Source organism: Molothrus aeneus, chromosome 31 (assembly GCF_037042795.1).
Source record: "Molothrus aeneus isolate 106 chromosome 31, BPBGC_Maene_1.0, whole genome shotgun sequence".
In the NCBI taxonomy this organism is placed as follows: Eukaryota; Metazoa; Chordata; class Aves; order Passeriformes; family Icteridae; genus Molothrus; species Molothrus aeneus.
In genome coordinates this window covers 1,998,371-2,023,530 of record NC_089676.1, presented here as the reverse complement: position 1 = coordinate 2,023,530, position 25,160 = coordinate 1,998,371, and the positions used below count along the sequence as shown (strand labels likewise).

Genomic DNA, 25,160 nt, shown 5'->3' with positions numbered 1-25,160 from the left:
TCCCCCGAGCTGTCACTCCGCCCCCGTCCGTCCCGCCCCCACTGAACACGCGCGGCTTTCCTTCACACGCTGTCCACGCTCCCCGGCCGCTGCTCTGATTGGTCAGTGCTGCCGTAAACAAGCCAGCGGCAGCCAATGAGCGCGCTGATCACGCGAGCAGCACGCCCGGCCACGCGCCCTCAGCGTGGAGGGCCCGGGAGCAACAGGCGCGGGCGGGGGTGGGCGGGCCCCCCGAGCCTATAAAAGGTGGAGACAGCTGCGGTTCCCTCAGAGCGCTCAGGTCCCGGGGCAGCAGCTCCTGTGGGAACTTCGCAGCGTCTCTCTAAACAAAGCCTTCGCTCCCTTTTTTCCTTTTTTTTTTTTTCTTTTTCTTTTGCCCCGGGCGGATTTTTGTTGCCCTACGGGGATAAAACCCTGCAGCCCTTACTTGATCAAACCCTTCATCCTCGTCCTACCCCAGCCATGGTGATGTTCAAGAAGGTGAAGAACTTCGCTGTGGCCTTCAGCGAGCCCGACAAGGTTTACTTCAGCGGGGACAAGGTGGCCGGGCGAGTGCTGGTGGAGGTGGCCGAGGTGACCCGTGTCACCGCCGTCAAGGTGCTGGCGTGTGGCGTGGCCAGGGTGACCTGGGCCAAGGGCCCGGCCCAGTGCCGGCAGGAGATGGAGTACCTGCGCTTCGAGGACGTGCTGGCCCTTGAGGAGCAGCCCACAGGTGAGGCCATGGGGCTGGAAAAAAGGGTGAGGGTGGCCTTAAATGTTGGTTTATAAAGCCAGCCGAGCTCAGGGGTTGGTCACAGGAGGGGTGCGGTAAGGCTGGATGGGGTAGGGGGTTTGGGAGAGGCGCAGCCTTAACGCTGTGTCTGGAGTTCGGAAAAAAGAACCAAATCTAGGAAAACTTAAGCAACTTGGCCAAGCCAAGTCGAAGTTTGGGAGCTAAAGGACAAAATCAGAGCCTGAGGAGCTGCTGTGGCCTGTTCTGACTCCACAGGGGTTGGGAACATTGGTGGCACGGTCAGGGCCGGGCGCAGGATCACACCCTGGGGCTGGAGCTGGGAGATAAAGGGGGAACTGGAGCTGGGGTGGAGCCACCGGGACGCTCTGTTCTGCCCCGGGGTGTTGGTGAGGCGAAGGGACAGAACACGGGGTTCCCGGCGTGTGCACAGGTGTTGGCCAACACCCTCGGAGCTGAGGGATCACCCTGATGATCTCCCTCCCCTTTTTCTCCTCCAGATGAGGACGGCTCAGTCATCCTGAGACCCGGCAACAAGTACGAGTACAAATTCGGCTTCGAGCTGCCCCAGGGGTGAGTGTGAGGCAGCAGCTGCCACCGGGGTTAAATTAAACTGGAATTAAACTGGAATTAAACTGGGAAAATCCAAGTGTTTTGGCTCTGGAGTGACCTCCTGTGTGTCTCTAGGCCACTGGGCACCACCTTCAAGGGGAAGTATGGCTCTGTGGATTACTGGGTGCAGGCATCTCTGGAGCGTCCGGCCTGCCCCACTCAGCAGATCAAGAAACGCTTCGAGGTGATGGATCCTGTGGATGTGAACACCCCAGAATTGCTGGTGAGCCCCTTTTCTCTCTCAGGGCTGGTGAGAAAAGCCCTTGGGGAGGGTCAGCCCAAGCCAGTGGTGGCTTTAATCAGATCTGGGCTGAGTTGGGATTAAGGGTGGGATTAAGGAGTTGTGGATAATTCCAGAAACTGACACTGGGTGGGGCGTGTGGTGTAGTCCAGGGCAATTCGAGGCTTGGTTGCAAAAAGGGGAAGGGGAAAAAGGAGGAAGGAAGGGTGGGAAGGACGAGATGGGGGCCGGTGTTTGACTGTTCCCTCTCCCCACAGTCTCCAGTAGCAGCCAAAAAGGAGAAGAAAGTGTCGTGCATGTTCATCCCAGATGGACGCGTGTCCGTCAGCGCCCAGATCGACAGGAAAGGCTTCTGTGAAGGTGAGGATTGCTGGGAGCGGGGCACTGGAGCGGGGGAAGCAGCGAGGGAACCCCAAACACCTTTAACCAGTGGGGCATTCCCTTTGGCAGGTGACGAAATCTGCATTAACGCCGACTTCGAGAACACCTGCTCGCGCATCGTGGTGCCCAAGGCGGCCATCGTGGCCAAGCACACCTACCTGGCCAACGGGCAGACCAAGGTGTTCTCCCAGAAACTCTCCTGTGTTCGTGGCAACCACATCATCTCTGGCACCTCAGAGTCCTGGCGTGGCAAAACCATCCGTGTGAGGAAGCTCAAGCCCTCCATCCTGGGCTGCAACATCCTCAGGGTGGAATATTTCCTGCAGGTGAGTTCCCATCTTCTGCTCTCACCTGGGGGATCTTTCTCATCCTGGGGTTTTGTCTTACAGATCTCTAAATTTTGGGTTTGGTTTTTTGTTGTTTTTTTTTTTTTTTGCAGATTTATGTCAGCGTGCCAGGCTCCAAGAAAATCATCCTGGAGCTGCCCCTGGTCATCGGGAGCCGCTCGGGCATCGGCAGCCGCAGCTCCAGCATGGCCAGTCAGACCAGTTCCGAGATGAGCTGGGTGGACCTGAACCTCCCCGACGCTCCTGAGGGTGAGCAGGGTGGGCTGCACACGCCCAGGGCGGGATCCCCTCTCCTTGCTGGGCTCAGGGTGCGTGGATCCCCCCCTCCCCGAGCTCAGCGGTGCCTCCTGCTCCTCCCCGCAGCTCCCCCGTGCTACCTGGACATCGTTCCCGAGGATCACCGGCTGGAGAGCCCCACCACGCCCCTGCTGGACGATCCCGACGGCTTCGACAGCCCCATCTTCATGTACGCGCCCGAGTTCAAGTTCATGCCGCCCCCGACCTACACGGAGGTGAGCGCGGCGGCAGCGCCAGGGCAGGGACCGGGCGGAGCTGGGGCCGCCTGCCCGGGTTCCTCACCCTCCTCCCGCTCCCAGGTGGATCCCTGCGTGCCCAACAACAGCAACAACGCCAACAACAACATCCAGTGAGCTCCACGCCCGCACCCGGGAGGGCTCCGGACTCGTGTGCGTGCCACAAACCTGCGGCACATCTGGGAGAAGGGGGAAGAAAACGCCACATTCCTGAGGAGCTGCTGCATTTCCCGAGGGATCCCTGCATTTCCCGAGGAGCTGCTGCATTCCCCGCCTCGAATCTCGAGGGAAAACAACACCAAAAAAAAATTTAAAAAATCCCTTGGAGGACTGTGGGGGAAACGAGGCAGGTCCAGCAGGGAAAGCGCGGCTGTCGTGGTGCTTGTCCTGTCGCGACACGTGCGACAGGCGGGGAGTTGTGGTTTTGAATGAATTCCACCTTGAATTTCGGGACTCTGGGCGCCCCCGCCGAGGGGAGAAGGGGGCGCTGTGACCTTGGGACATCGTCGGTCCGTCCTGTCGCGACACAAAGTCGGTGTCGCGACCTTTTTCTACTCTGGTTTTTTTTGTATATAGCGTTTGTGGGGAGGGGTGTGTGTGTGGGTGTGGGGGGGAAGCACAAAAATGCAAATTTTGTACTTTTTCTTGGCCCCTGGGGGGCGAAGTTTGTAATAAAGTTGTAATAAATAAATGAAATTATTCTCTTGCCCGGTGCGTGTCTCGGTGTGGGTGGGAGGATGGCAGCAATCAGGAATGGAAATTAAATTTTTTAAATTATTTTCCCAATTTTTTTGGGGTTTTTTTTTTTTAGGGGGTTTTCTAGGAGCAGCCCTGGGAGGGATTTCCTGGTTTTTCCAAGAGGAAAAAAAAAAGCAAAAAAGCAGAAAAAAAATGCAAGGAAGGGAAACTGAGGCACAGAGGGATGAAAACTGGGGGAGTGGGGAAACTGAGGCAGGGCAGTGTTCCTGATTTTTTTCTTTTTTTTCTGTGGGGAGGTTTGGGGTTTTACTGTTTTTTTTTTTCAGAGGAAAAAAGCAAAAAAAGCTGAGCAGAAAAATAAAAAAAAATACAAAGAAGGGAAACTGAGGCAGGGGAGTATTCCTGCTTATTTCTGGGGGGGGTTTGGGGTTTTACTGGGTTTTTTTTTTCAGAGGAAAAAAGCAAAAAAAAAGCTGAGGCAAAAATAAAATATAAAATACAAAGAAGGGAAACTGAGGCACAGAGAGATTGAAACAGGCAGAGTGGGGGAAACTGAGGCAGGGCAGTTTTCCTGATTTTTTTCTTTTTTTTCTGTGGGGGGGTTTGGGGTTTTACTGTTTTTTTTTTCAGAGGAAAAAAGCAAAAAAGCTGAGGCAAAAATAAAAAATAAAATACAAAGAAGGGAAACTGAGGTACAGAGAGATTAAAACAGGCAGAGTGGGGGAAACAGGGAAACTGAGGCAGCCATGGGAGTATTCCTGCTTATTTCTGGGGGGGGGCTTTTGGGGTTTTACTGGGTTTTTTTCAGAGGAAAAAAGCAAAAAAAGCTGAGCAGAAAAATAATACAAAGAAGGGAAACTGAGGCACAGAGAGATTAAAACAGGCAGAGTGGGGAAACTGAGGCAGGGCAGTTTTCCTGCTTTTTTCTGGGGGGGGTTTTGGGGTTTTACTGGGTTTTTTTTTCAGAGGAAAAAAAGCAAAAAAAAAAGCTGAGGCAAAAATAAAAACTAAAATACAAAGAAGGGAAACTGAGGCAGCCCCGGGAGCGCTCCTGCTTTTCCTGCCTTTTTTAGGCGCTGCTGCAGCGGCTCGGGCTCGGGATCTGGGTGAAAGGCTGAGGTGTCCGGCACCAAGGCCACGACCTTGGCCTCGCTCCTCGCCCTTTCTCCCACTTGGAGCCCCCAAAATTCCTGTGCTGGGCCCTCCTCCTCCCCCCCCCGCCCCAGTTTTATCCCAGTTTTTTTTTTTTTTTTAATGGAATTTGAACCATTCTGGTCCCCGGCCAAGGAGGGAAAAGGTCACCCCTGCTCCGGGCCAGGATGGGCTGGGCTGAGAGAAAGGGGAGGCGCAGAGAGCCCAAAAAAAACCAGGGAGATGATCCCAGAAAGCGCAAAAAAATCAGGGAGATGATCCCAGAAAGCCCCAAAAAAATCAGGGAGATGCTCACAGACAGACCCAAAAATCAGGGAGACACTCACAGAAAGCCCCAAAAAATTAGGGAGACGAGCCCAGAAAGTCCAACAATCAGGGACATGATCCCAGAAAGCCCCAAAAATCAGGAAGATGCTCCCAGAGAGCCAAAAAATCAGGGAGATGCTCACAGAAAGTCCCAAAAATCAGGGAGACGCTCACAGAAAGCCCCAAAAAATCAGGGAAATGATCCCAGAAAGCCCCAAAATCAGGGAGATGATCCCAGACAGCCCAAAAAATCAGGGAGACGAGCCCAGAAAGCCCCAAAAAATCAGAGAGATGCTCCTAGAAAGCCCAAAAATCAGGGAGATGATCCCAGAAAGACCAAAAATCAGGGAGATGCTCCCAGAGAGCCCCAAAAAATCAGGGAGACGATACCAGAAAGACCCAAAAAAACAGGGAGATGATCCCAGAAAGCCCCAAAAATCAGCGAGATGATCCCAGAGAGCCAAAAAATCAGAGAGATGATCCCAGAAAGCCCCAAAAATCAGGGAGATGATCCCAGAAAGACCAAAAATCAAGGAGATGATCCCAGAAAGCCCAAAAATCAGGGAGATGCTCCCAGACAGACCAGCCCCCCCCCCAAAAAATTAGGGATACAGAGCAGGGCCCCCCCAAAAATTAGGGGAGACACTCCCAGTCCCCTAATGGTCACCCCGCCCCCTGAAATTGCTGATTTTCCTCACCTAAAATTGTTGATTTTTTCCCCCTGAAATTGCTGATTTTCCCCATTAAATTGTTGATTTTTCCTCCTGAAATTGTTGATTTTTTCCCCCATAAAATAGTTGATTTTTCCCCCTAAAATTGTTGCTCTTTCCCCCATAAAACTGTTGATTTTTCCCTCTGAAATTGTTGATTTTCTCCTCTGAAATTGTTGATTTTTTCCCCCTAAAATTGCTGACTTTTTCCCCCTAAAATTGTTGATTTTCCCCCTTAAAATTGTTGATTTTTCCTCCTGAAATTGCTGATTTTCTCCCCCTGAAATTGTCGGGTTTTCCCCCCATAAAACTGTTGCTTTTCCCCTCTGAAATTGCTGATTTTCCCCATAAAATTGTTGTTCTTTTCCCCCAAAATTTGTTGATTTTCCCCCCATAAAATTGTTGCTTTTCCCTCCTAAAATTGTTTTTTTTTTCCTCCTGGAATTGTCGATTTTCCCCCATAAAATTGTTGATTTTTTCCCCCTGAAACTGTTGATTTTCCCCCCTTGAAATTGTTGACTTTTCCCCCTAAAATTGCTGATTTTTCCCCATGAAATTGTCGGGTTTTCCCCCCATAAAATTGTTGCTTTTCCCCCTGGAATTGTCGATTTTCCCCCATAAAATTGTTGCTTTTCCCCCCTAAAATTGTTGATTTCCCCCCCCTAAAATTGCTGACTTTTCCCCCCTGAAATTGTTGATTTTCCCCCCTAAAATTGCTGACTTTTTCCCCCTGAAATTGTTGATTTTTCCCCCCTAAAATTGCTGACTTTTTCCCCCTGAAATTGTTGATTTTCCCCCTTAAAATTGTTGATTTTTCCCCCCTAAAATTGTTGCTTTTCCCCCCTAAAACTGTTGCTTTTCCCCCCTAAAATTGTTGATTTTCCCCCTTAAAATTGCTGACTTTTTCCCCCTGAAATTGTTGCTTTTCCCCCCTAAAACTGTTGCTTTTCCCCCCTAAAATTGTTGATTTTCCCCCTGAAATTGTTGAATTTCCCCCCCTAAAAGGCTCCCACCCCCATCCCCACCCCAGGGCCTGAACTCTGCCCCCCTCCTCCCCATTTTACAGCCCTAATTAAACTAATTAAAGGCCATAACCTCTCCTCATTATCCCCGTGGGTGCCGGGGCCGCTTTGGGGGGTTCAGCCTGACCCTCCCTGGGTTTTTTTTGGGGTGCCCCCATTGTTTGGGAGCACTGGGGGCGGAATTTGGGGTGGGATCCGAGCGGAGCCACAGGGATTTGGGCACCTTGTCCAGCCCCAAATCCTTCTCCAACCTTGTGGGGACAAATCCCACCTTAAAAATTACAGATTTTTGCCTGGAAAAGAGGGAAAATAAAGGGGTAAAAAGGGGTTTGGGAGCAGCTGGAAGTTGAGGGTGGCTGGAATGTGCTGGAATGTTCGTGGCCACAAACAGGAACTGGAGAGGGAGGGGGGACCGGCATGTGACAGTGGTGTGAGCAGCCCTGAGGCACAAACAAAGCCCAGGGTGAGGGAAAACCGCTCCTTCCTGCTAAAAAACCCCACAGGAAACGTCCCCAAAACTCCTCAGCCCCGCCCCAAAAGATTGATTTTATTAGGAAATAATATTCCTACCACACCACATCAAAAGAAGCTGTCAGTCCCCCCAAAAAATGGCTCTGTCCCCCCCCCAAAAATGGCTCAGTCCCCCCCACCAAAAAATGGCTCAGTCCCCACCCCAAAAAGTGGCTCAGTCCCCCCTCAAAAAATGGCTCCGTCCCCCACCCCAAAAAATGGCTCCGTCCCCCCAAAAAATGGCTCAGTCCCCCCAAAAAATGGCTCTGTCCCCCCCCAAAAAATGGCTCAGTCCCCACCCCAAAAAATGGCTCAGTCCCCCCTAAAAAATGGCTCAGTCGCCCCCCACAAAATGGCTCAGTCCCCCCCAAAAATGGCTCCGTCCCCCCAAAAAATGGCTCTGTCCCCCCCTAAAAAATGGCTCAGTCCCCACCAAAAAATGGCTCCATCCGCCCAAAAAATGGCTCAGTCCCCCCCAAAAAATGGCTCCGTCCCCCCCAAAAAATGGCTCAGTCCCCCCCCCAAAAAATGGCTCAGTCCCCCCAAAAAATGGCTCTGTCCCCCCACCCCAAAAAATGGCTCAGTCCCCCCCTAAAAAATGGCTCAGTCCCCACCAAAAAATGGCTCAGTCCCACCAAAAAATGGCTCAGTCCCCCCCACCAAAAAATGGCTCCGTCCCCCCAAAAAATGGCTCAGTCCCCCCCCAAAAAATGGCTCAGTCCCCCCACCCCAAAAAATGGCTCCGTCCCCCCAAAAAATGGCTCCATCCCACCAAAAAATGGCTCAGTCCCCCCCAAAAAATGGCTCTGTCCCCCCCCTCAAAAAATGGCTCCGTCCCCCCAAAAAATGGCTCTGTGCCCCCAAAAAATGGCTCAGTCCCCCCAAAAAATGGCTCTGTCCCCCCCCCCAAAAAATGGCTCAGTCCCCCCCCCCAAAAAATCCACGTTTTCTCACATCCATGAACAACAAATTTGCTTTTTCCTCCCCCAAAATCCACCTCATCGCCTAAACCCCTAAATGTATTATTTGAAAAATTACACCTTCGCTTTTTGCCCCTTCAAAGTTTTCCACAATAAATCACTTTGATCCCTCAAAAGTACCCAAAATGTACTTTTCCCTCCCCAAAAATACGTTTTTTACCCCCCAAAAGACATCTGGACCCACAAGTTACCTTTCCCTGCCCAAAACTCCACCTTTACTCCCCAAAAATCCACCTTGCCACCCCCAAAAATACCCTTTTCTCCCTAAAAAAACCCTTTATGTCCCAAAAACCACTTTTTTCACCCCAAAAAAGCACCTTCCCCTCCCAAATAAAACATTTCCTCCCAAACACCACCTTTTTTTCCTCATAAAACCACATTTTCCATCACAAAAACCCCCACATTTCATCCCCCCCAAAACCCCTTTGCCCATTTTAATCCCTCTGAGCCCTCGGTAACCCCCTTGTCCCCCCCTCCGTGCAAAAATCAGCAAGAACGGAGCCAGAAATACCAAAAATCCTTTAAAATTCACACAAAATCCACCCAAAAAAGCCCCAAAATTGGGGGGGGGGGGTGGTCCCGGCCCCGCCAGCGGGCCTGGAGCACCGGCGCCACCTGGTGGTGACAAAGGGAATGACAGGACGAGGGGGACACCAATGTCCCCAAGGGGGGGACGGGGACCCCAGTGCCACCCCAATGTCCCCAGGGGGACCCCAGTGCCACCCCAATGTCCTCAAGGGTAAACAGGGACCCCAGTGTCCCCAATGTTCCCAGGGGGACCCCCAGTGTCACCTCCAATGTCCCCAGGGGGACCCCAGTGCCACCCCAATGTCCCCAAGGGGACCTCAGTGTCCCCAATGTCCCCAGGGGGACCCCAGTGTCACCCCAATGTCCTCAAGGGTAAACAGGGACCCCCAGTGTCACCCCAATGTCCCCAAGGAGACCCCAATGTTCCCAAGGGGTGGACAGGGACCCCAGTGTCACCCCAATGTCCCCAAGGAGACCCCAATGTCCCCAAGGGGTGGACAGGGACCCCAATGTCACCCCAATGTCCCCAAGGGGACCTCAGTGTCCTCAATGTCCCCAGGGGGACCCCAGTGTCACCCCAATGTCCTCAAGGGTAAACAGGGACCCCAGTGTCCCCAATGTCCCCAGGGGGACCCCAGTGTCACCCCCAATGTCCCCAGGGGGACCCCAGTGTCACCCCAATGTCCCCAGGGGGACCCGAGTGTCACCCCAATGTCCTCAAGGGTAAACAGGGACCCCAGTGTCACCCCAATGTCCCCAGGGGGACCCCAATGTCCCCCAATGTCCTCAAGGGTAAACAGGGACCCAAGTGTCCCCAATGTCCCCAGGGGGACCCCAGTGTCACCCCAATGTCCCCAGGGGCACCCCAGTGTCACCCCAATGTCCCCAAGGGGTAACAAGGTCTCCCCACTGTCCTGGGGAGGTGACAGGGACCCCAGTGTCACCCCAATGTCCCCAAGGGGACCCCAATGTCCTCAAGGGGTGGACAGGGACCCCAATGTCACCCCAATGTCCCCAAGGGGACCCCAGTGTCACCCCAATGTCCCCAAGGAGACCCCAATGTTCCCAAGGCGGGGACGGGGACCCCAGTGTCACCCCAATGTCCCCAAGAAGACCCCAATGTTCCCAAGGGGGGGACGGGGACCCCAGTGTCACCCCAATGTCCCCAAGGGGTAACAAGGTCTCCCCACTGTCCTGGGGAGGTGACAGGGACCCCAGTGTCACCCCAATGTCCCCAAGGGGACCCCAATGTCCTCAAGGGGTGGACAGGGACCCCAGTGTCACCCCAATGTCCCCAAGGGGTGGACAGGGACCCCAGTGTCACCCCAATGTCCCCAAGGAGACCCCAATGTCCTCAAGGGGTGGACAGGGACCCCAGTGTCACCCCAATGTCCCCAAGGAGACCCCAATGTCCCCAAGGGGTGGACAGGGACCCCAGTGTCACCCCAATGTTCCCGCAATGTCCCCAAGGGGACCCCAATGTCCCCAAGGAGGTTACAGGGACCCCAATGTCACCCCAATGTCCTCAGGGGGTAACAGGGTGCCCCCAATGTCCTGGGGAGGTGACAGGGGACCCCAATGTCCCCGAGGGGTAACAGGGTGTCCCCTGGGAAGAAGAGGGGACCCCCAATGTCCCCCCCAGTGTCCCCAAGGGATATCAGGGTATCCCCTGGGGAGGTGAGGGCAGCCCTGCTGTGCCAGGGCTGTGGGGCAGTGCCCGTTTTGGGGTTTGCCCCCTCTGGGGGTGCCCGTTTTAGGGTCAGTGCCGATTTTGGGGTCAGTGCCCACTTTGGGGTCAGTGCCCACTTTAGCGTCAGTGCCCATTTTTGGGGGCCCATTTTAGGGTCAGTGCCCATTTTGGGGTGCCCATTTTGGGGTCAGAGCCCGTTTTGGGGTCAGTGCCCATTTTAGGGTCAGTGCCCATTTTGTGGTCAGTGCCCATTTTGGGGTGCCCATTTTAGGGTCAGAGCCCATTTTGGGGTGCCCATTTTAGGGTCAGTGCCCGTTTTAGGGTCAGAGCCCATTTTGGGGTGCCCATTTTAGGGTCAGAGCCCATTTTGGGGTGCCCATTTTGGGGTCAGAGCCCGTTTTGGGGTCAGTACACCGCCTCGTCGCCGTTGTCGTCGCTGTCGGGCCCGAAGCTCTCCCCGTTGTCGAAGTAGGACAGGACGTAGTCGGTCTCCTGGGGGGACACAGGGGGCACGGGTGGCACCTGGGGACCCCTGAGCCCCCACCCACCCCCCCAGGTGCCCCCCCTTCCTCACCTCTTCGTGCTCCTCCTCATCGTACTCCTCCTCCTCCTCCTCCTTTCCTTCTTCTTCCTCCTCCTTCTCCTCCTCCTCCTCTGACGTCACCTCCTCCTCCTTCTTCTCCAGGCTCTGGGGGGGGACAACAAAACCCCAAATCCATCCACTGGGGCCAGCCCTGGGGAATTCACATTGGCTGGAAAAATCTCTTCCGTTTTCTCTGATAAAATCCCAGGATTTTTCCCCTGGGAAGCTGAGAAACCTCAGGAAAAGGAAAACAATTCTTGTCTCGTTTGCTTCTCCTGTGTTTTGCTCATGTGGGATAAATTTGGAGATTCTTTGATTGGATTCTGCTGTGAGTTCTTTTGACTTATTGGCCAATTGGTGCCAAACTGGGACGAGACTCTGGAAAGAGTCACAACTTTTCATTATTATTTTTTTCATTATTATATTTTATATTTTTATATTTATTTTTATATATTTTTATATTTGCATTTATATTTATTTTTATATTACTACATTTTATCTTCTTTTCATTATTATCTTTTTTTAACTTACTTTTCAGTGAGTATCTTTTCTGTATTCTTTAGTATAGTATAATATAGTATTTTTAAATATAATATAGTAGGATAAAGTAATAAATACTATTTTAAAGTAATAAATCAGCCTTCTGAGAATAATGGAGTCAGATTCATCATTCCTGCCTCCATTGGGACATTCCCAATAAATACAATTTATGTTAGTATAGTATTCTTTAATATAATATAGTATTATAAATTATGGTAAATTACATATAAATTATAAATATAAATATTTATACAAAATTACAAAATATATAAATGATAAAAGTAATAAATTAGCCTTCCAATAACATAATATAGTGTTTTTAAATATAATGTAGTATTAGAAAGTAATAAATACTATTTTAAGATATAATATAGTATAACTAAGTATTAAATAGTGTTTTTAAATATAATATAGTATAACTAAGTATTAAATAGTATTTTTAAATATAATATAGTATTTTAAAGTAATAAATCAGCCTTCTGAGAATAATGGAGTCAGATTCATCATTCCTGCCTCCATTGGGACATTCCCAATAAATACCGTATATGTTAGTACAGTATAGTATTTTAAGATATATTTTATATATAATTGAATAAATTCTATTCAATTATATATAAATTAGAAATTTACAGATAGAAAAATGTTTATATAAAATTATAAAACATATGAATGATAAAAAGTAATAAATCAGCCTTTTGAGAACATAGTATAGTACTTTTAAATATCATGTAGTATTATAATGTAATAAATAGGATTTTAAAATATAATATAGTAAAGTCATAAATAGGATTTTTAAAATATAATAAAGTAATAAATAGGATTTTTAAATATAATATAGTATAATAAAAGTCATAAATAGGATTTTTAAATATAATTTAGTATAATAAAGTCATAAATAGGATTTTTCAATATAATTTAGTATAATAAAGTCAGAAATGGGATTTTTCAATATAATTTAGTATAATAAAGTAATAAATAGGATTTTTCAATATCATTTAGTATAATAAAGTCAGAAATAGGATTTTTCAATATAATTTAGTATAATAAAGTAATAAATAGGATTTTTCAATATCATTTAGTATAATAAAGTCAGAAATGGGATTTTTCAATATAATTTAGTATAATAAAGTCAGAAATCAGCCCTCTGAGAGCGTGGAGTCGGATCCACCGCCCCTTCCCTCATCCCTGCAAACACAACGGGCCCCACGCTCACCTCCAGCTTCTTGATGGCCTCCTCCTTGTCCAGCGCCAGCTGCTGCTTGGGGACAGGGCCAGGGGTGCCTGGGGGGGCACAGGGCGCTGTCACCCCCCCAGGGGACAGTGGGGACGCACAGGGAGGGGCAGGGCGGGGTCACTCACGGCCTCGGCGCGGCCGCCGCACGCGGATCCTCAGCTCCCGCGGGAGCCGCCGCCAGTCTGGGGGGGCAAAGCTGGGGTTGGGGGGGACCCCAAAAACCTCCACGCGCCCCTCAGGGCCCCCCCTGTGTCCCCAGCAGGGCCCCTCCTGTGTCCCCCACCTGGGTTCCAGTCGATGGCGTTGTCCACGGGGCTGGAGAGCTGGTACTTGTCCGAGTAGCGCTCGATGTCTGCGGGGATGTTTTGGGGACATTTTGGGGACACTCTGGGGGATTTAGGGACATTTTGGGGGATTTGGGGTCACTCTGGGGATATTTGGGGACATCTGGGGACATTTGATTTGGGGACACCCAGCCCCGGGGACACCCATGGGAGGGCACACATGGGGATGGTTGATGGGGGAATAAAATGGAGGGGATAAATAATGGGAATAAAAGGGGAATAAAATGAGGGGGATAAAATGGGGGGGATAAATAATGGGAATAAAAAGGGGAATAAAATGGGGGGGATAAAATGGGGCAAATAAAATGGGAAAATGGGGGAAGAAAATGAGGGGGATAAAATGGGGGGGATATATAATGGGAATAAAAGGGGAATAAAATGGGGGGGGATAAAATGGGGCAAATAAAATGGGGGAAGAAAATGAGGGGGATAAAATGGAGGGGATAAATAATGGGAATAAAAGGGGAATAAAATGGGGGGGGGATAAAATGGGGCAAATAAAATAGGAAAATGGGGGAAGAAAATGAGGGGGATAAATAATGGGAATAAAAGGGGGATAAAATGGGGCAAATAAAACGGGGGAAGAAAATGAGGGGGATAAAATGGGGGGATAAATAATGGGAATAAAAGGGGAATAAAATGGGGAGGGGGGGATAAAATGGGGCAAATAAAATGGGAAAATGGGGGAAGAAAATGAGGGGGATAAAATGGAGGGGATAAATAATGGGAATAAAGTGAGGCGAATAAAAAATGGGAATAAAAAGGGAATGAAATGGGAGAGGATAAAATGGGGCAAATAAAATGGGGGGGAATGAAATGGGGGCAATGAAACAAGGGGAATAAATAATGGGAATAAAATGGGGGGGATAAAATGGGGGAATAAAAAAAATGGGGGGATAAAATGGGGAGAACAAAAAATGGAAGGAATTCAGTGGGGGGTATAAAAGGAAGGGGATAAAATGAAGGGGATAAAATGAGAGGGATAAATAACGGGGGGAATAAAATGGGGGGGAAATAAAATGGGGCAAATAAAATGGGGGGGATACAATGAGGGGAATACAATGGGGGGGATAAACCAGGGAATAAATACTGGGGAAATAAAAGGGGGGGGGGGAAATAAAATGGGGAGGGGGGATAAAGTGGGGCAAATAAAATGGGGGGGATAAACCGGGGAATAAATACTGGGGAAATAAAATGGGGAAGGATAAAATGGGGAAGGATAAAATGGGGAAGGATAAAATGGGGGCGATAAATTGGGGGGCAATAAAAAATGGGAATAAAATGGGAATGAAATGGGGGGAATGGAATGAAACGGGGCAGGGGCTGAGGGCTGCGGGTGAGCTCTGGAGCTGCAGACGGGGACGAGCCCCCGCCCCAACCCCTCCCTGCCCCGGGGCACCGCAGGGCGGGCCCGGGCCCGGTGCCGCCGGTGCTGCCGGTGCTGCCGGTACCTCTGCGGGGCGCCCCCGGTTTGACGAAGTACGGGAGCCCCTTCATGGCCCGGCGCAGCTCCTGCTTCAGGGCCAGCATGTACTCGCCCTCCTCGCCCCCGGGCAGGGGCGCGGCGCGGCGCTCCAGCACCTGGGCACGGACGGGGAGGGAAAAGAGTGGGGGTAAACCATGGGCTTCTGGCAAATCCTGAAATGAGGGTGGTGCGCTGCGGCCGAAAGCGGTGCTGTGTTCATTTTCTTAGGTAGAATGTTCTAGGTTTTATATATGTATATATATAAAATTAAAAAAAAAAAAAGTTATATATAATATTATAGTATATTATAATAATATATAATATAATAATATAGTATTATAATATATGAGATATATGATATATATAATATATAATGATATAATTATATATGTATTATATCATAGATACATGCATAAAGTATATACATATATATGATATAATCTATACATTGCATATAATATATAATTATATAATTATATAATGATATAATTATATATGTATTATATCATAGATACATGCATAAAATATATACATATATATGATATAATCTATACCTTGTATATAATATATATTATATAATGATATAATGATATATGTATTATATCATAGATATATGCATATAGTATATACATGTATATGATATAATACATACATTGTGTATAATATATATTATATAATGATATAATGATATATGTATTATATCATAGATACATGCATAAAGTATATACATATATGATATAATATGTACATTGTCTATAATATATATTATATAATGATATCATTATATATGTATTATATCATAGATATATGCATATAGTATATACATATATATGATATAATATATACATTGTGTATAATATATAATAAAAATATAATATTACTTTATATATTACAATAATATATAATATATAAAGGATATATTATATATGTCATGTAATAATATAATAATATATTACATGTAATATATTAAATGTATTATATATATAATATATATATTTTATATATATATATCCTAAAACACGCTACTTAAGAAAATTAACACAGCATCACTTTCTAACATGACATGTATAATATTCATTTTGACATTTGCCAAAAGCCAATCATAAAATACTTATTATAAATTAGGTTTATATATATATATATATATATATATATATATAGGTTATCATACTTATTATAAATTAGTACATGTATATATATATATCCTAAATCTAAAACAAATCTATATCTGAATATATATATAACCTAATCCAAATTTTTATTACTCTAATTATATTGCTGTTTTTATAGCAATATAATTATATAATTTCATTATTATTTATTAGTCGTACTTATTAGTATTATATCATATTATGATATTATTTATTGTTAGTATTTATTAGTATTATATTGTTTATTATATTATCATTATACTATTACATAATATTTATTAATATTGATCATTATATTACTTAATATATTTGTATTTATTATTATTATTATTATTATTATTATTATTATTATTATTATTATTATTATTATTATTATTATTATTATTATTATTACTCCTACTACTCCTACTACTACTACTACTATTATTACTATTATCATCATCATCATCACTATTAAACTTTTACAATTTTAAAACCCATCTGATTGGCGTTTTTCCCTCCCGGGGATGCCCGAATTACCGGGGACTCACCGGGAAGAGCGGCGAGGGCTGCAGGGTGGGCGGCGGCAGCGCGTCCCCCTTCCCGATGCCCACGGCTTCCACGTTAAACGTCATCTGCCCCCGGCCCCGGCCGCGGCCCCGGCCCGCCATCCCGACCCTGGGGACAACGGGGACACATCTTCAACCTCCAAAAAATCACATTTCATCCCCCCCCAAAACCCCTTTGCCCATTTTAATCCCTCTTAGCCCTCGGTAACCGCCTTATCCAACCCCCCTCCGTGCAAAAATCAGCAAGAACGGAGCCAGAATAGCAAAAATCCTTTAAAATTCACACAAAATCCACCCAAAAAAGCCCCAAAATTTGGGGATCCCCCTCCGGGCCTGGAGCACCGGCGCCACCTGGTGGTGACAAAGGGAATGACAGGACGAGGGGGACACCAATGTCCCCAAGGGGGGTACAGGGACCCCAGTGTCACCCCAATGTCCCCAAGGGGTAACAGGGTGTCCCAATGTCCCCAGTGTTCCCAAGGGGACCCCTTGGCATCGCCGTTTTGCCCGGTGCCGGTGATGCCCCAAGTGCCGCTGCCCACCTCGGTTTGCCCCTCGGTCCGGTCCCGGGGCCTCTCTCACTCACCCGGTCCCGGTTATCCCCGGTGTCGCTTCTTTCCCCTCCCCAAAGCTGCTGCCGGTGCTGACCCCAGTCCCGGTGTGTCCCCCCGGTTCCCGCTCCACATCCTTGTCCCGGTACCCCGTCTCTGTGCACCACCCAATCCCGATGGCCTCCCCCGCTGGCTCCCGGTCTCGGTCTCCGTTTCCATCCCCGTTCCTGGGTGTTCCCGGTGGCCCTCCCGCTCCCGGTATCCCCTCGTACGCCGGTCCCGGTGCCGATAGCCCCTCGTACCCTGCTTCCGGTCCCGATATCGCCTCGTAGCCCGGTCCCGGTCCCGGTGTCCCCTCGTACCCCGGTCCCGGTCCCGCTCTGCGCAAGCGCAGTCGCTCTCCACGTGTGCGCGACCGCCGTGGCCCCGCCACGCGCAGAGGGGGCGGAGCTTGGGCGTAACCCCCGCGTTGATTGGCGGGTCAGGACGAGGGGCGGGGCTTAGAGGGGGATCACCGGAGGGGGCGGGGTCGGGGGCGCGGGGTGGGAACGGGGGGGATCAAAAAGGGGGATGAAAAATGGATGAAAAATGGATGAAAAATGGGTGAAAAACAGATGAAAAGGGGTTGAAAAGGGGCTGAAAAGGGGATGAAAAGGGGATGAAAATGGGATTAAAAGGTCCCTGAGCCCCCCACGCCCGGACCCCCCAGCCCCTCTGCCCTGGGGTAGCTCAGGCCCCGGGTGCTGGTGCCACCCCAGCCCTGCCATGCTGTGCCCCCCAGTCCCGCTCCCCACTGCCCCCAGCCCCACTGTAGGAACCCCCAGGCCCGCTGCACCCCTGGCCTCCCCCAATTTCCGATGCTCCAGGGTCCTCAGCGCCCCCCATCCCCGCTGCCCCTCGCTCCTGCTGGGCTGTGCCCCCCGGTGCCGCTGCCCCACGGGCCCCCGAGAGCCCCCGGTGCCCCCCAAGCCCTGATCCCCCCCCGTCACTCCCACGCAGGGCCGGGCGCTGGATGCGCCGTGGGTGATTCATCCTGCTCCAGCCCCCCCCGCGCCGACAGCAGCCAAAAATAGCGCTGCGGGAGGGGGGGGACCCTCCACATCACCTCCCGCCCCCCCGCCTCACCGGCGGCTGGCCGGGATGGCGGCCACGGGCCGCTGTCCCCGACAGCCCCATCCCCGGGGCCGCGGGAACCGGGACCAGGGACCCCACGCTCCGGTCGGCACGGTAAAACGGGGATGGAGAGGGGCGGGATGGGGGGGTCCCTGATGACGGGGGGGGGGGTGAGGGGACAGCCCCCAGGCCCCGGGGGTGTCTCACGGAGGGGACCGGGAGGATTTTCCCCCGTTTTCCCGGCTGGTCGGAGAGGGATGAGCGGCTGTCGCCATGGGAACCGGGCGGGCAGGGATGGGAAGGATGGGGGTACCGGTAGGGATCGGGGTACCGTGAAGAATGGGGGTACCGGCAGGGATCGGGGTACCGGCAGGAATGGGGTGTGGGCAGGGATCGGGGTACCGGCAGGAATGGGGTGTGGGCAGGGGAAGCAGGTGAGGCAAAGGGAGGAGAAGGGAGGAGGATGAGGAGGGGGTGCAGGAAGGCATTTGAAGAATGGGATTTAGGGGTGCGGGCAGGGCGGGGGGGAACACAGCCTGGCAAGCTCGGGACCCCTCCTTTGCTGGGGAAACTGAGGCAGGGAGAGGGGACACCCCATGCTGGGGGATTTGGGGGGGTCTCACTGCACCTCTCCCCTCTCAGTGAGCGAGTTCCGCCCCCGTCCCCCGTGAGCCCGGCCATGCCCAGCGCCGCGGTACCACCGGGGGGGCTCCCCATGATCCCGGCCGAGGGCTCGGCGCTGCTCCGCGCCGTCTCCCAAGGGAAATTCCGCCTGACCCGCCTGCTGCTCGAAGGGGGAGCCTACATCAACGAGGGCAACGCGGCGGGCACCACGCCGCTGATGGCAGCGTGCAGGGCCGGCTACGCCGAACCCCCCGAGCAGCCGCGGATGGTTCAGTACCTCCTGGAGAACGGCGCCGACCCCAACATCCCCGACAAAGCCGGCAGAACGGCGCTGATGCACGCGTGTGCCGAGCGAGCCGGCCCCGCCGTGGTCGCCACTTTGCTGGCCCACGGCGCCGACCCCAGCGCCCGGGATTACGGCGGGGGCTCGGCGCTGGTTTATGCCCTGGAGCGGGGGGACCGGGAGACGCTGCAGGTGCTGCTGGACGCGTGTCGGGAGCGAGGGCGCGATGTCATCATCATCACCTCGGCCACGTCGCCCCGAGGCACCAAGACCACCCGGCAGTACCTGAACTCGCCCCCGTCGCCCGCTCTGTGCGCGTCCCCGTCGCAGGTGCAGGTGCGGGCGGCGGCGGCGTCGCCGGGGGCCGGCGGGAGGGATGAGGAGCGCGATGTGTTCCGCTTCCCTCCCGCCGCTCCCGCCGCTCCAGAGCCGTCCCGGGCCGGGCCCAAGCGGCAGCTGAAGAGGCTGAACTCGGAGCCGTGGGGGCTGGCGGTGCCGGGCGTGGAGGGGATGCGGGGGGGACACTCGGAGGGAAGCGCGGAGGGGACACAGGGACCCCCAGAGGGAGCACGGAGAGCTTTAGATGAGATATGGGGAGCCCCGGAGGGGACACGGGGACCCTCGGAAGGGTCGTGGGGTTCTCCTGAGGGGTCCTTAGAAGGGACACCGGGCCCCCCGGAGCAGCTGGCAGCGGGGCTGGAGGGGCTGCGGCTGCGGCCTCGCCGCCACAGCGTGGAGGGACGCGAGGGCTCGGGGCTGCCCGGAGCCACCTGGGCAGAACGGGTGCCCCCCGCGCCAGCCCCGGGGCGTTGGGTTCCCGATCCTCCTCCACGGGGCAAACCCCTACGACGGGAGCCGCCCAACCCCGAGCTCGGCCCCGCTCCCGGGCCGCTGCGGCACCCGGCGGGGCTGCTGGAGCGCCGGGGCTCCGGAACGTTCCCCCCGGAGCCTCCGGGCAGGGCGGGGCTGCTGCCGCCGCTGCCGCCCCGGGCGCTGCTCCGCCGCCACTCCATGCAGCCGGAGGCTCTACGGCACCTCGGGGCCTTCTGCGGGGGGCTGGGAGCCGAGCCTGGCTCGTAGGGACCCCTCCCCAGGGTTCTGGAGACCCCCCAACCCCACCCATCAAGGCCAGGAGCCCTTGGGGAAAGCCTCGCCCTGCTCTGGACCCTGCTGAGGGTCAACTCCTCCATCCCTCTGTCGGCACAAACTCTGCACGAGCCCGAATTTGGGGAGCTGGTGGGTGCACCCCAACTGCCAGGGTCCCCCCAGGGTCCCCCTCCTGCTCCTGCCTCATCCTCCCAGCAGCTTTTCCCCCCAGGGTCTGGTATTAAAGGCCCCAGTGTAGCTCAGTGGCTGTGAGTGAGGGGTGCTGGGCACATCTGTGGGATTGGGGGCACAGCTGTTGCACCCCAATGGCAGTTTTAAGGGGAAAAAATGGGGGTTTTTTTAAGATCTGAGTTGTTCTATTGCCAGGCTGGGAGGGATTCCCAGGATCCTTGGGGATCCAGCAGCTTGGATGGAGAGGGATTTTAGGGAAAGGGGTTTGGGAGCTTTGATGAAGGACAAAGAACACGAAGACAAACTTAGACAAAATCTTGTTATTTGACACAAAACAAGGAATGCCCAGTGGGATAAATACCATGGGAGATTTAGGAACCATTTGCCTGGAGCATGAAAAAAAACCTCCCAGGATATTCTGGGATGGGGAGCTGGGAGGGATCCCCCCAAAACCCAAGGGAAATCCCCCCCAACCCTCAGAAACTGCTGCTTCCCTCATACTTGTCCTTTGAAAACAATAAAATTCCATAAAACCCACATTTCCCCAGGGGAATGGAGCTGGTTTGGCTCCTCCAGGCTGTGTACAGAGCCCAGTTTTCCCAGTTTCCCACCAGTTTGGAGGAGGAACATCAGTGGGAGGAGGTTTGGATCCATCATCGGCGGCGCCGGTCCGGACTGCGGCTCCGCCGGCGCCCGCCCCTGGAAAAGAGGGAAAAGTGAGGAAGGGAAAGGGGAAAAAAAGGGGAAAAGGGGTAAAAAACATAAGGGAAAAAAGGGTAAGGGAATGGGGAATGTAAAGGGAGAAACGGGGAAAGGGAAGGGGAGAAAAGAGGAAAGGGGGGAAAGGGAAAAGGAGATATGAGAATGGGGAATGCAAAGGGGGAAAGGGAAGGAAAGGGGAGGAAAGAGGAAAAAGGCAGGGAAAAGAGGAAATGAGAGGGAAATGGTACAGGAAATGGGGAAAGGGTACAGGAAATGGGGAAAGGGTACAGGAAATGGGGGAAAGAAGAAGGAAAATGGTAGAGGAAATGGGGGAAAAGGAGGGAAAATTGTACAGGAAATAGGGGAAAGGGAAAAGAAAAGGGGAATAGGAAATGGGGGAAAGGAAAGGGAAAAGGGCATGAAAAAGGTACAAGAAATATGGGAAAGGAGAGGGAAAAGGGTAGAGGAAATGGGGGAAAGGAATGGGAAAAGGGTACAGGAAATGGGGGAAAGAAATGGGAAAAGGGTACAGGAAATGGGAAAAGGAATGGGAAAAGGGTAAAGGAAATGGGGAAAGGAAAAGGAAAGGGTACAGGAAATGGGGGAAAGAAAAAGGAAAAGGGTAGAGGAAATGGGGGAAAGAAAAAGGAAAAGGGTAGAGGAAATGGGGGAAAGGAAAAGGAAAGGGTACAGGAAATACAGGAAAGGAGAAGGGGCACAAGAAATGGGGAAAAGGAAAGGGAAAAGGGAAGGAAAGAGGTACAAGAAATATGGGAGAGGGAAAAGGGTACAGGAAATGGGGAAAGGAATGGGAAAAGGTACAGGAAATATGAGAAAGGAGAGGGAAAAGGGTACAGGAAATGGGGGAGAGGAGAGGGAAGGAAGGAGTCCAGGAGAGGAACATTTTGGGGCGTTTATCCCCATTTTAACCCCGCCACCCCCATAACGGGGCACGGAATTCCCCCATTCCCCTCACCGAGGGAAATCCCGCAATTCCCTCCCACTGCCAGCCCCTGGCATTCCCAGGAATCCCCTGCAATTCCCAGGAGCTCCCTCACCTCCTCTTGCCCTTGGGGGGGCCCCTGACGAAGCACCAGTCCACGCTGACCGGCTGCCCCATGAGCTCCTGCCCGTTGAGCCCCTCCATGGCCGCCTGCGCCTCCTTGTACGTCTCGTACTCCACCAGCGTGTAACCCTGGAGTAGGAAGGGCTCAGGAGTGGGGTTGGGAACACACAGGCACCAGGGGAACGCAGCTTTGGGGTGCACAGACCCCCCTGGCACCCTGGGTTTAGGATTGGGAATGAGCCCAGCTCAGGTTTGGGGTGCACAGATCCCCTGGCAGCCCAGGTTTAGGATTGGGAATGAGCCCAGGCACTGAGAGAATTCCCAGCTGAGGTTTGGGGTGCACAGACCCTCCAAGACCCCAGGTTTAAGACTGGGAATGACACAGACACCAGGGGAACTCAAATTTGGGGTGCACAGACCCCCCAAGACCCCAGGTTTAGAACTGGGAATGAGCCCAGCTCAGGTTTAGGGTGCACAGACCCCCTGACACCCCAAGTTTAGGATTGGGAATGAGCCCAGGCACCAGGGGAACTCAAATTTGGGGTGCACAGACCGCCCCAACACCCCAGGTTTAGAACTGGGAATAAGCCCAGCTCAGGTTTGGGGTGCACAGACCCCCCAACACTCCAGGTTTAGGATTGGGAATGAGCCCAGGCACTGGGAACCCCAAGCTCACTCTGGAGTTAGGACCAGGAATGGGAATGACCCCAGGCACTGGGGGAACTCCCAGCTCAGGTTTGGGGTGCACAGATCCCCTGACACCCCAAGTTTAGGATTGGGAATGAGCCCAGGCACCAGGGGAACACAAATTTGGGGTGCACAGACTCCCTGACACCCCAGGTTTAGGATTGGGAATGACACAGACACCAGGGGAACTCAAATCTGGGGTGCACAGACCCCCTGACACCCCAGGTTTAGGATTGGGAATGACACAGACGCCAGGGGAACTCAAATTTGGGGTGCACAGACTCCCCAGCACCCCAGGTTTAGGACTGGGAATGCCCCCAGGCATTGGGGGATCCCAGCTCCCAGCCCAACTCCCAGCTCAGTTTTGGGGTGCAGGAAGCTCCCAATAAATCAATTTGGAGCTGCAGATACTCCCATAACCCCCAGAATTGGGGTGCACCTCCCACCCTGGAGCTTGGGGGGGTCCCCAAAAGTGCCCCCTCCTGACCTTGAGGTACCCAGTGCGCCGGTCCAGGTTCAGGTGGATGTTTTTGATCTCCCCAAATTCAGCAAATCTGTCGTGCACGTCCTCCTCTGTGGCCTCCTCGTGCACCCCTGTCACAAAGAGGATCCAGCCCTCCACGGCTGGGCAGGAAAATTGGGGGGGTCACAAGGCTGGGAATGAAGATTTGCCCCCCAAAAATCCATGGAGCCTCCCCCAAGGGTGAGATTTGGAGGTTGAGCCAAAAGTGATGCTGGGAAAGTGGGGAAGAATCATCCCAATGTGGCCCCAGCTCCTTCTTTTTGCTGTGGTGGGTCCCCACAAAAGGGTTTGTTACCCCAAAATCCCCCCTTTTTCAGCTAGGGGAAGGAGATGGAGGCCCAGATCCTCCAGATCCTGGGTGAGGTTGGGAAAAGCTGAGCCCAGCAAAGCTGAACCCAAAATCCAGATCCCATTTCTCACGGGGAAAGTGCCCCTGGTGACATTTGGGATTCCATGGGGCCCTCAGGAAGGAGCATCTCCCCCCAAATTCCCCCATTTCCACCTTGGGAAAGGGATGTGGAGCTGGGGTTTGCCCTAAAATAAATCCTGGGAATGAGGGAAGGGAAAGGGAAAGGGAAAGGAAGGTCCCAGCCTAAAATAAATCCTGGGAATGAGGGGAGGGGAGGGGAGGGGAAGGGAAGGGGTCCTTGGAATAAAGAAAGGGATTATGGCAGCCTAAAATAAATCCTGGGAATGAGGGGAGGGATTGTCCCAGCCAAAATTAAATCCTGGGAAGGAGAGAAGGGATTGTCCCAGACTAAAACAAATCCTGGGAAGAAGGAAAGGGAAAGGGAAAGAGAAAGGGAAAGGGAGGTCCCAGCCTAAAATAAATCCTGGGAATGAGGGAAGGGGAGAGGAGGGAAGGGGAGGGAAGGGGTCCTGGGAGTAAAGAAAGGGATTATGCCAGCCTAGAATAAATCCTGGGAATGTGAAAAGGGAAGGGATTGTCCAGGCCTAAATTAAATCCTGGGAAGAAGGGAAGGGACTGTCCCAGCCCCCTCCAAGCCCTGCAGGTCCCCAGGGTCCCCTCACATCTCTGTGGCCCTGGCTCGTCCCCGTCCTGCTCCACGCTGTCGTAATCTTCGCGCACCCGAGCGCGGGATCCTTCCTCTGGGAAAACAAAAAGGAGGGGAAGAACAGGACCCCCAAACTTCAGGGGTCACCCAGAGGGCCAGGGAAGGGGTCAGGGGGTGTTTTGGGGTCTCACCTGAGCCGAAGCCGCGGCCCTTCCGCTTCTTGGCCTTTTCTTTCAGCTTGTGGATGCTCTCTGGTGGGGATTGGGGATCAGGGGGTCAGCAGGAGCAGGGAGCCCCCCAGAGGGACGGGGACCCCTCAGCCTGGCTGGGAGGGCTGGGAATGACCACTGGGATGAGAATGACCACTGGGATGGGAATGACACTCCTGGGAATGACCACTGGGATGAGAATGACACTCCTGGGAATGACCACTGGGGTGGGAATGACCACTGGGTCAGGAATAATGCCCCTGGGTCAAGAAAAACCCACCCGGGCCGGGCAGGACCCCTTGGGCTGGGCAGGACCCCCCGGTCCAGGCAGGGCCAGCCCCGGGCAAGGCAGGACGGTCTCCCCGTGACGGGAATTACCCTCCCCGGGCCGGACAGAACCCCCCGAGTCCCTCCGGGCCAGGAACGGACAGCAGGACCCATCTCCCACACGGGGAATGATCCCCCGAGCCAGGTGTGACCCCCCAGCACCGAGCAGGAGACCCCTGGCACCGGCAGCAACCCCCGGCCCGGGCCCGGGCTCTCCCTGAGGCCGACGCGGCCAGAGCGGCTCCGCTGAGCCGGGACCCGGCCGGATCGCTCGGCGGGGCCGCTCTGGGCCGGATGGTATTGCCGCAGCCCGGCGCTCACCGTCCCCGTCCTCGTCCATAGCGAAATCCTCTCCGCCCGCCTCATGAAGATCCAGTACGTCCGCCATCTTGCCGGGAGTAGCGGTGCACGCCGGGAGCGCGCCGGAAGTGGGAGGGAACAGAGCGGAAGTACCGGGCGCGGCCATATTGGGAAG

General features: G+C 52.6%; 4 protein-coding genes across 8 annotated transcripts; 2 read left to right on the top strand and 2 right to left on the bottom strand.

The window, feature by feature from the left end:
- The first annotated feature begins 286 nt into the window (after nt 1-286).
- On the top strand, nt 287-3,630 carry TXNIP (thioredoxin interacting protein). 4 transcript variants are annotated; one of them, XM_066568087.1, is made up of 8 exons: nt 287-712; nt 1,231-1,303; nt 1,418-1,565; nt 1,841-1,943; nt 2,034-2,290; nt 2,404-2,560; nt 2,675-2,823; nt 2,908-3,630. In XM_066568087.1, exons 1-8 carry the CDS (start codon nt 463-465, stop codon nt 2,959-2,961), a joined length of 1,191 nt encoding a protein of 396 aa, XP_066424184.1. In that variant the 5' UTR covers nt 287-462; the 3' UTR covers nt 2,962-3,630. The 4 variants fall into 4 exon arrangements, with proteins under 4 accessions (XP_066424184.1, XP_066424183.1, XP_066424182.1 ...); XM_066568086.1 differs by having other exon boundaries at nt 2,675-3,630; XM_066568085.1 differs by having other exon boundaries at nt 1,841-2,290.
- Nucleotides 3,631-8,731: 5,101 nt separating this feature from the next.
- On the bottom strand, nt 8,732-17,344 carry POLR3GL (RNA polymerase III subunit GL). Of its 2 annotated transcripts, none has more exons than XM_066568298.1 (8): nt 17,160-17,344; nt 16,289-16,415; nt 14,594-14,723; nt 13,082-13,150; nt 12,924-12,980; nt 12,778-12,845; nt 11,016-11,175; nt 8,732-10,933 (listed from the first exon to the last, which is right to left on the bottom strand). In XM_066568298.1, exons 2-7 carry the CDS (start codon nt 16,406-16,408, stop codon nt 11,032-11,034), a joined length of 588 nt encoding a protein of 195 aa, XP_066424395.1. In that variant the 5' UTR covers nt 16,409-16,415; nt 17,160-17,344; the 3' UTR covers nt 8,732-10,933; nt 11,016-11,031. The 2 variants fall into 2 exon arrangements, with proteins under 2 accessions (XP_066424395.1, XP_066424393.1); XM_066568296.1 differs by having other exon boundaries at nt 11,016-11,129; nt 17,160-17,339.
- A 90-nt stretch (nt 17,345-17,434) lies between these two features.
- ANKRD34A (ankyrin repeat domain 34A) lies at nt 17,435-20,692 on the top strand. Its single transcript, XM_066568092.1, has 2 exons — nt 17,435-18,084; nt 18,613-20,692. The coding sequence occupies exon 2, from the start codon at nt 18,650-18,652 to the stop codon at nt 19,955-19,957; it is 1,308 nt and encodes a 435-aa protein (XP_066424189.1). The 5' UTR covers nt 17,435-18,084; nt 18,613-18,649; the 3' UTR covers nt 19,958-20,692.
- On the bottom strand, nt 20,461-25,090 carry RBM8A (RNA binding motif protein 8A). The gene is made up of 6 exons (XM_066568094.1): nt 25,007-25,090; nt 24,341-24,400; nt 24,166-24,243; nt 23,098-23,234; nt 21,916-22,052; nt 20,461-20,854 (listed from the first exon to the last, which is right to left on the bottom strand). Exons 1-6 carry the CDS (start codon nt 25,071-25,073, stop codon nt 20,809-20,811), a joined length of 525 nt encoding a protein of 174 aa, XP_066424191.1. The 5' UTR covers nt 25,074-25,090; the 3' UTR covers nt 20,461-20,808.
- Between the last annotated feature and the right edge of the window lie 70 nt (nt 25,091-25,160).

Bases quoted from the DNA above. Each gene is read 5' to 3' on its own strand.
- POLR3GL (XM_066568296.1), bottom strand. From the start codon at position 16,408: ATGGCGGGCCGGGGCCGCGGCCGGGGCCGGGGGCAGATGACGTTTAAC. The intron at 13,151-14,593 runs GTACCGGCAGCA...ACATCCCCGCAG, and splicing joins ACCGGGGGCGCCCCGCAGAG to ACATCGAGCGCTACTCGGAC. The intron at 10,934-11,015 runs GTGAGGAAGGGG...GTGTCCCCCCAG, and splicing joins ATGAGGAGGAGCACGAAGAG to GAGACCGACTACGTCCTGTC.
- RBM8A (XM_066568094.1), bottom strand. From the start codon at position 25,073: ATGGCGGACGTACTGGATCTTCATGAGGCGGGCGGAGAGGATTTCGCT. The intron at 24,244-24,340 runs GTGAGACCCCAA...TTGTTTTCCCAG, and splicing joins GGGCCGCGGCTTCGGCTCAG to AGGAAGGATCCCGCGCTCGG. The intron at 22,053-23,097 runs GTCAGGAGGGGG...TTCCTACTCCAG, and splicing joins GGCGCACTGGGTACCTCAAG to GGTTACACGCTGGTGGAGTA.
- ANKRD34A (XM_066568092.1), top strand. From the start codon at position 18,650: ATGCCCAGCGCCGCGGTACCACCGGGGGGGCTCCCCATGATCCCGGCC.
- TXNIP (XM_066568083.1), top strand. From the start codon at position 463: ATGGTGATGTTCAAGAAGGTGAAGAACTTCGCTGTGGCCTTCAGCGAG. The intron at 2,291-2,403 runs GTGAGTTCCCAT...TTTTTTTTGCAG, and splicing joins GGGTGGAATATTTCCTGCAG to ATTTATGTCAGCGTGCCAGG. The intron at 2,561-2,674 runs GTGAGCAGGGTG...TCCTCCCCGCAG, and splicing joins CCTCCCCGACGCTCCTGAGG to CTCCCCCGTGCTACCTGGAC.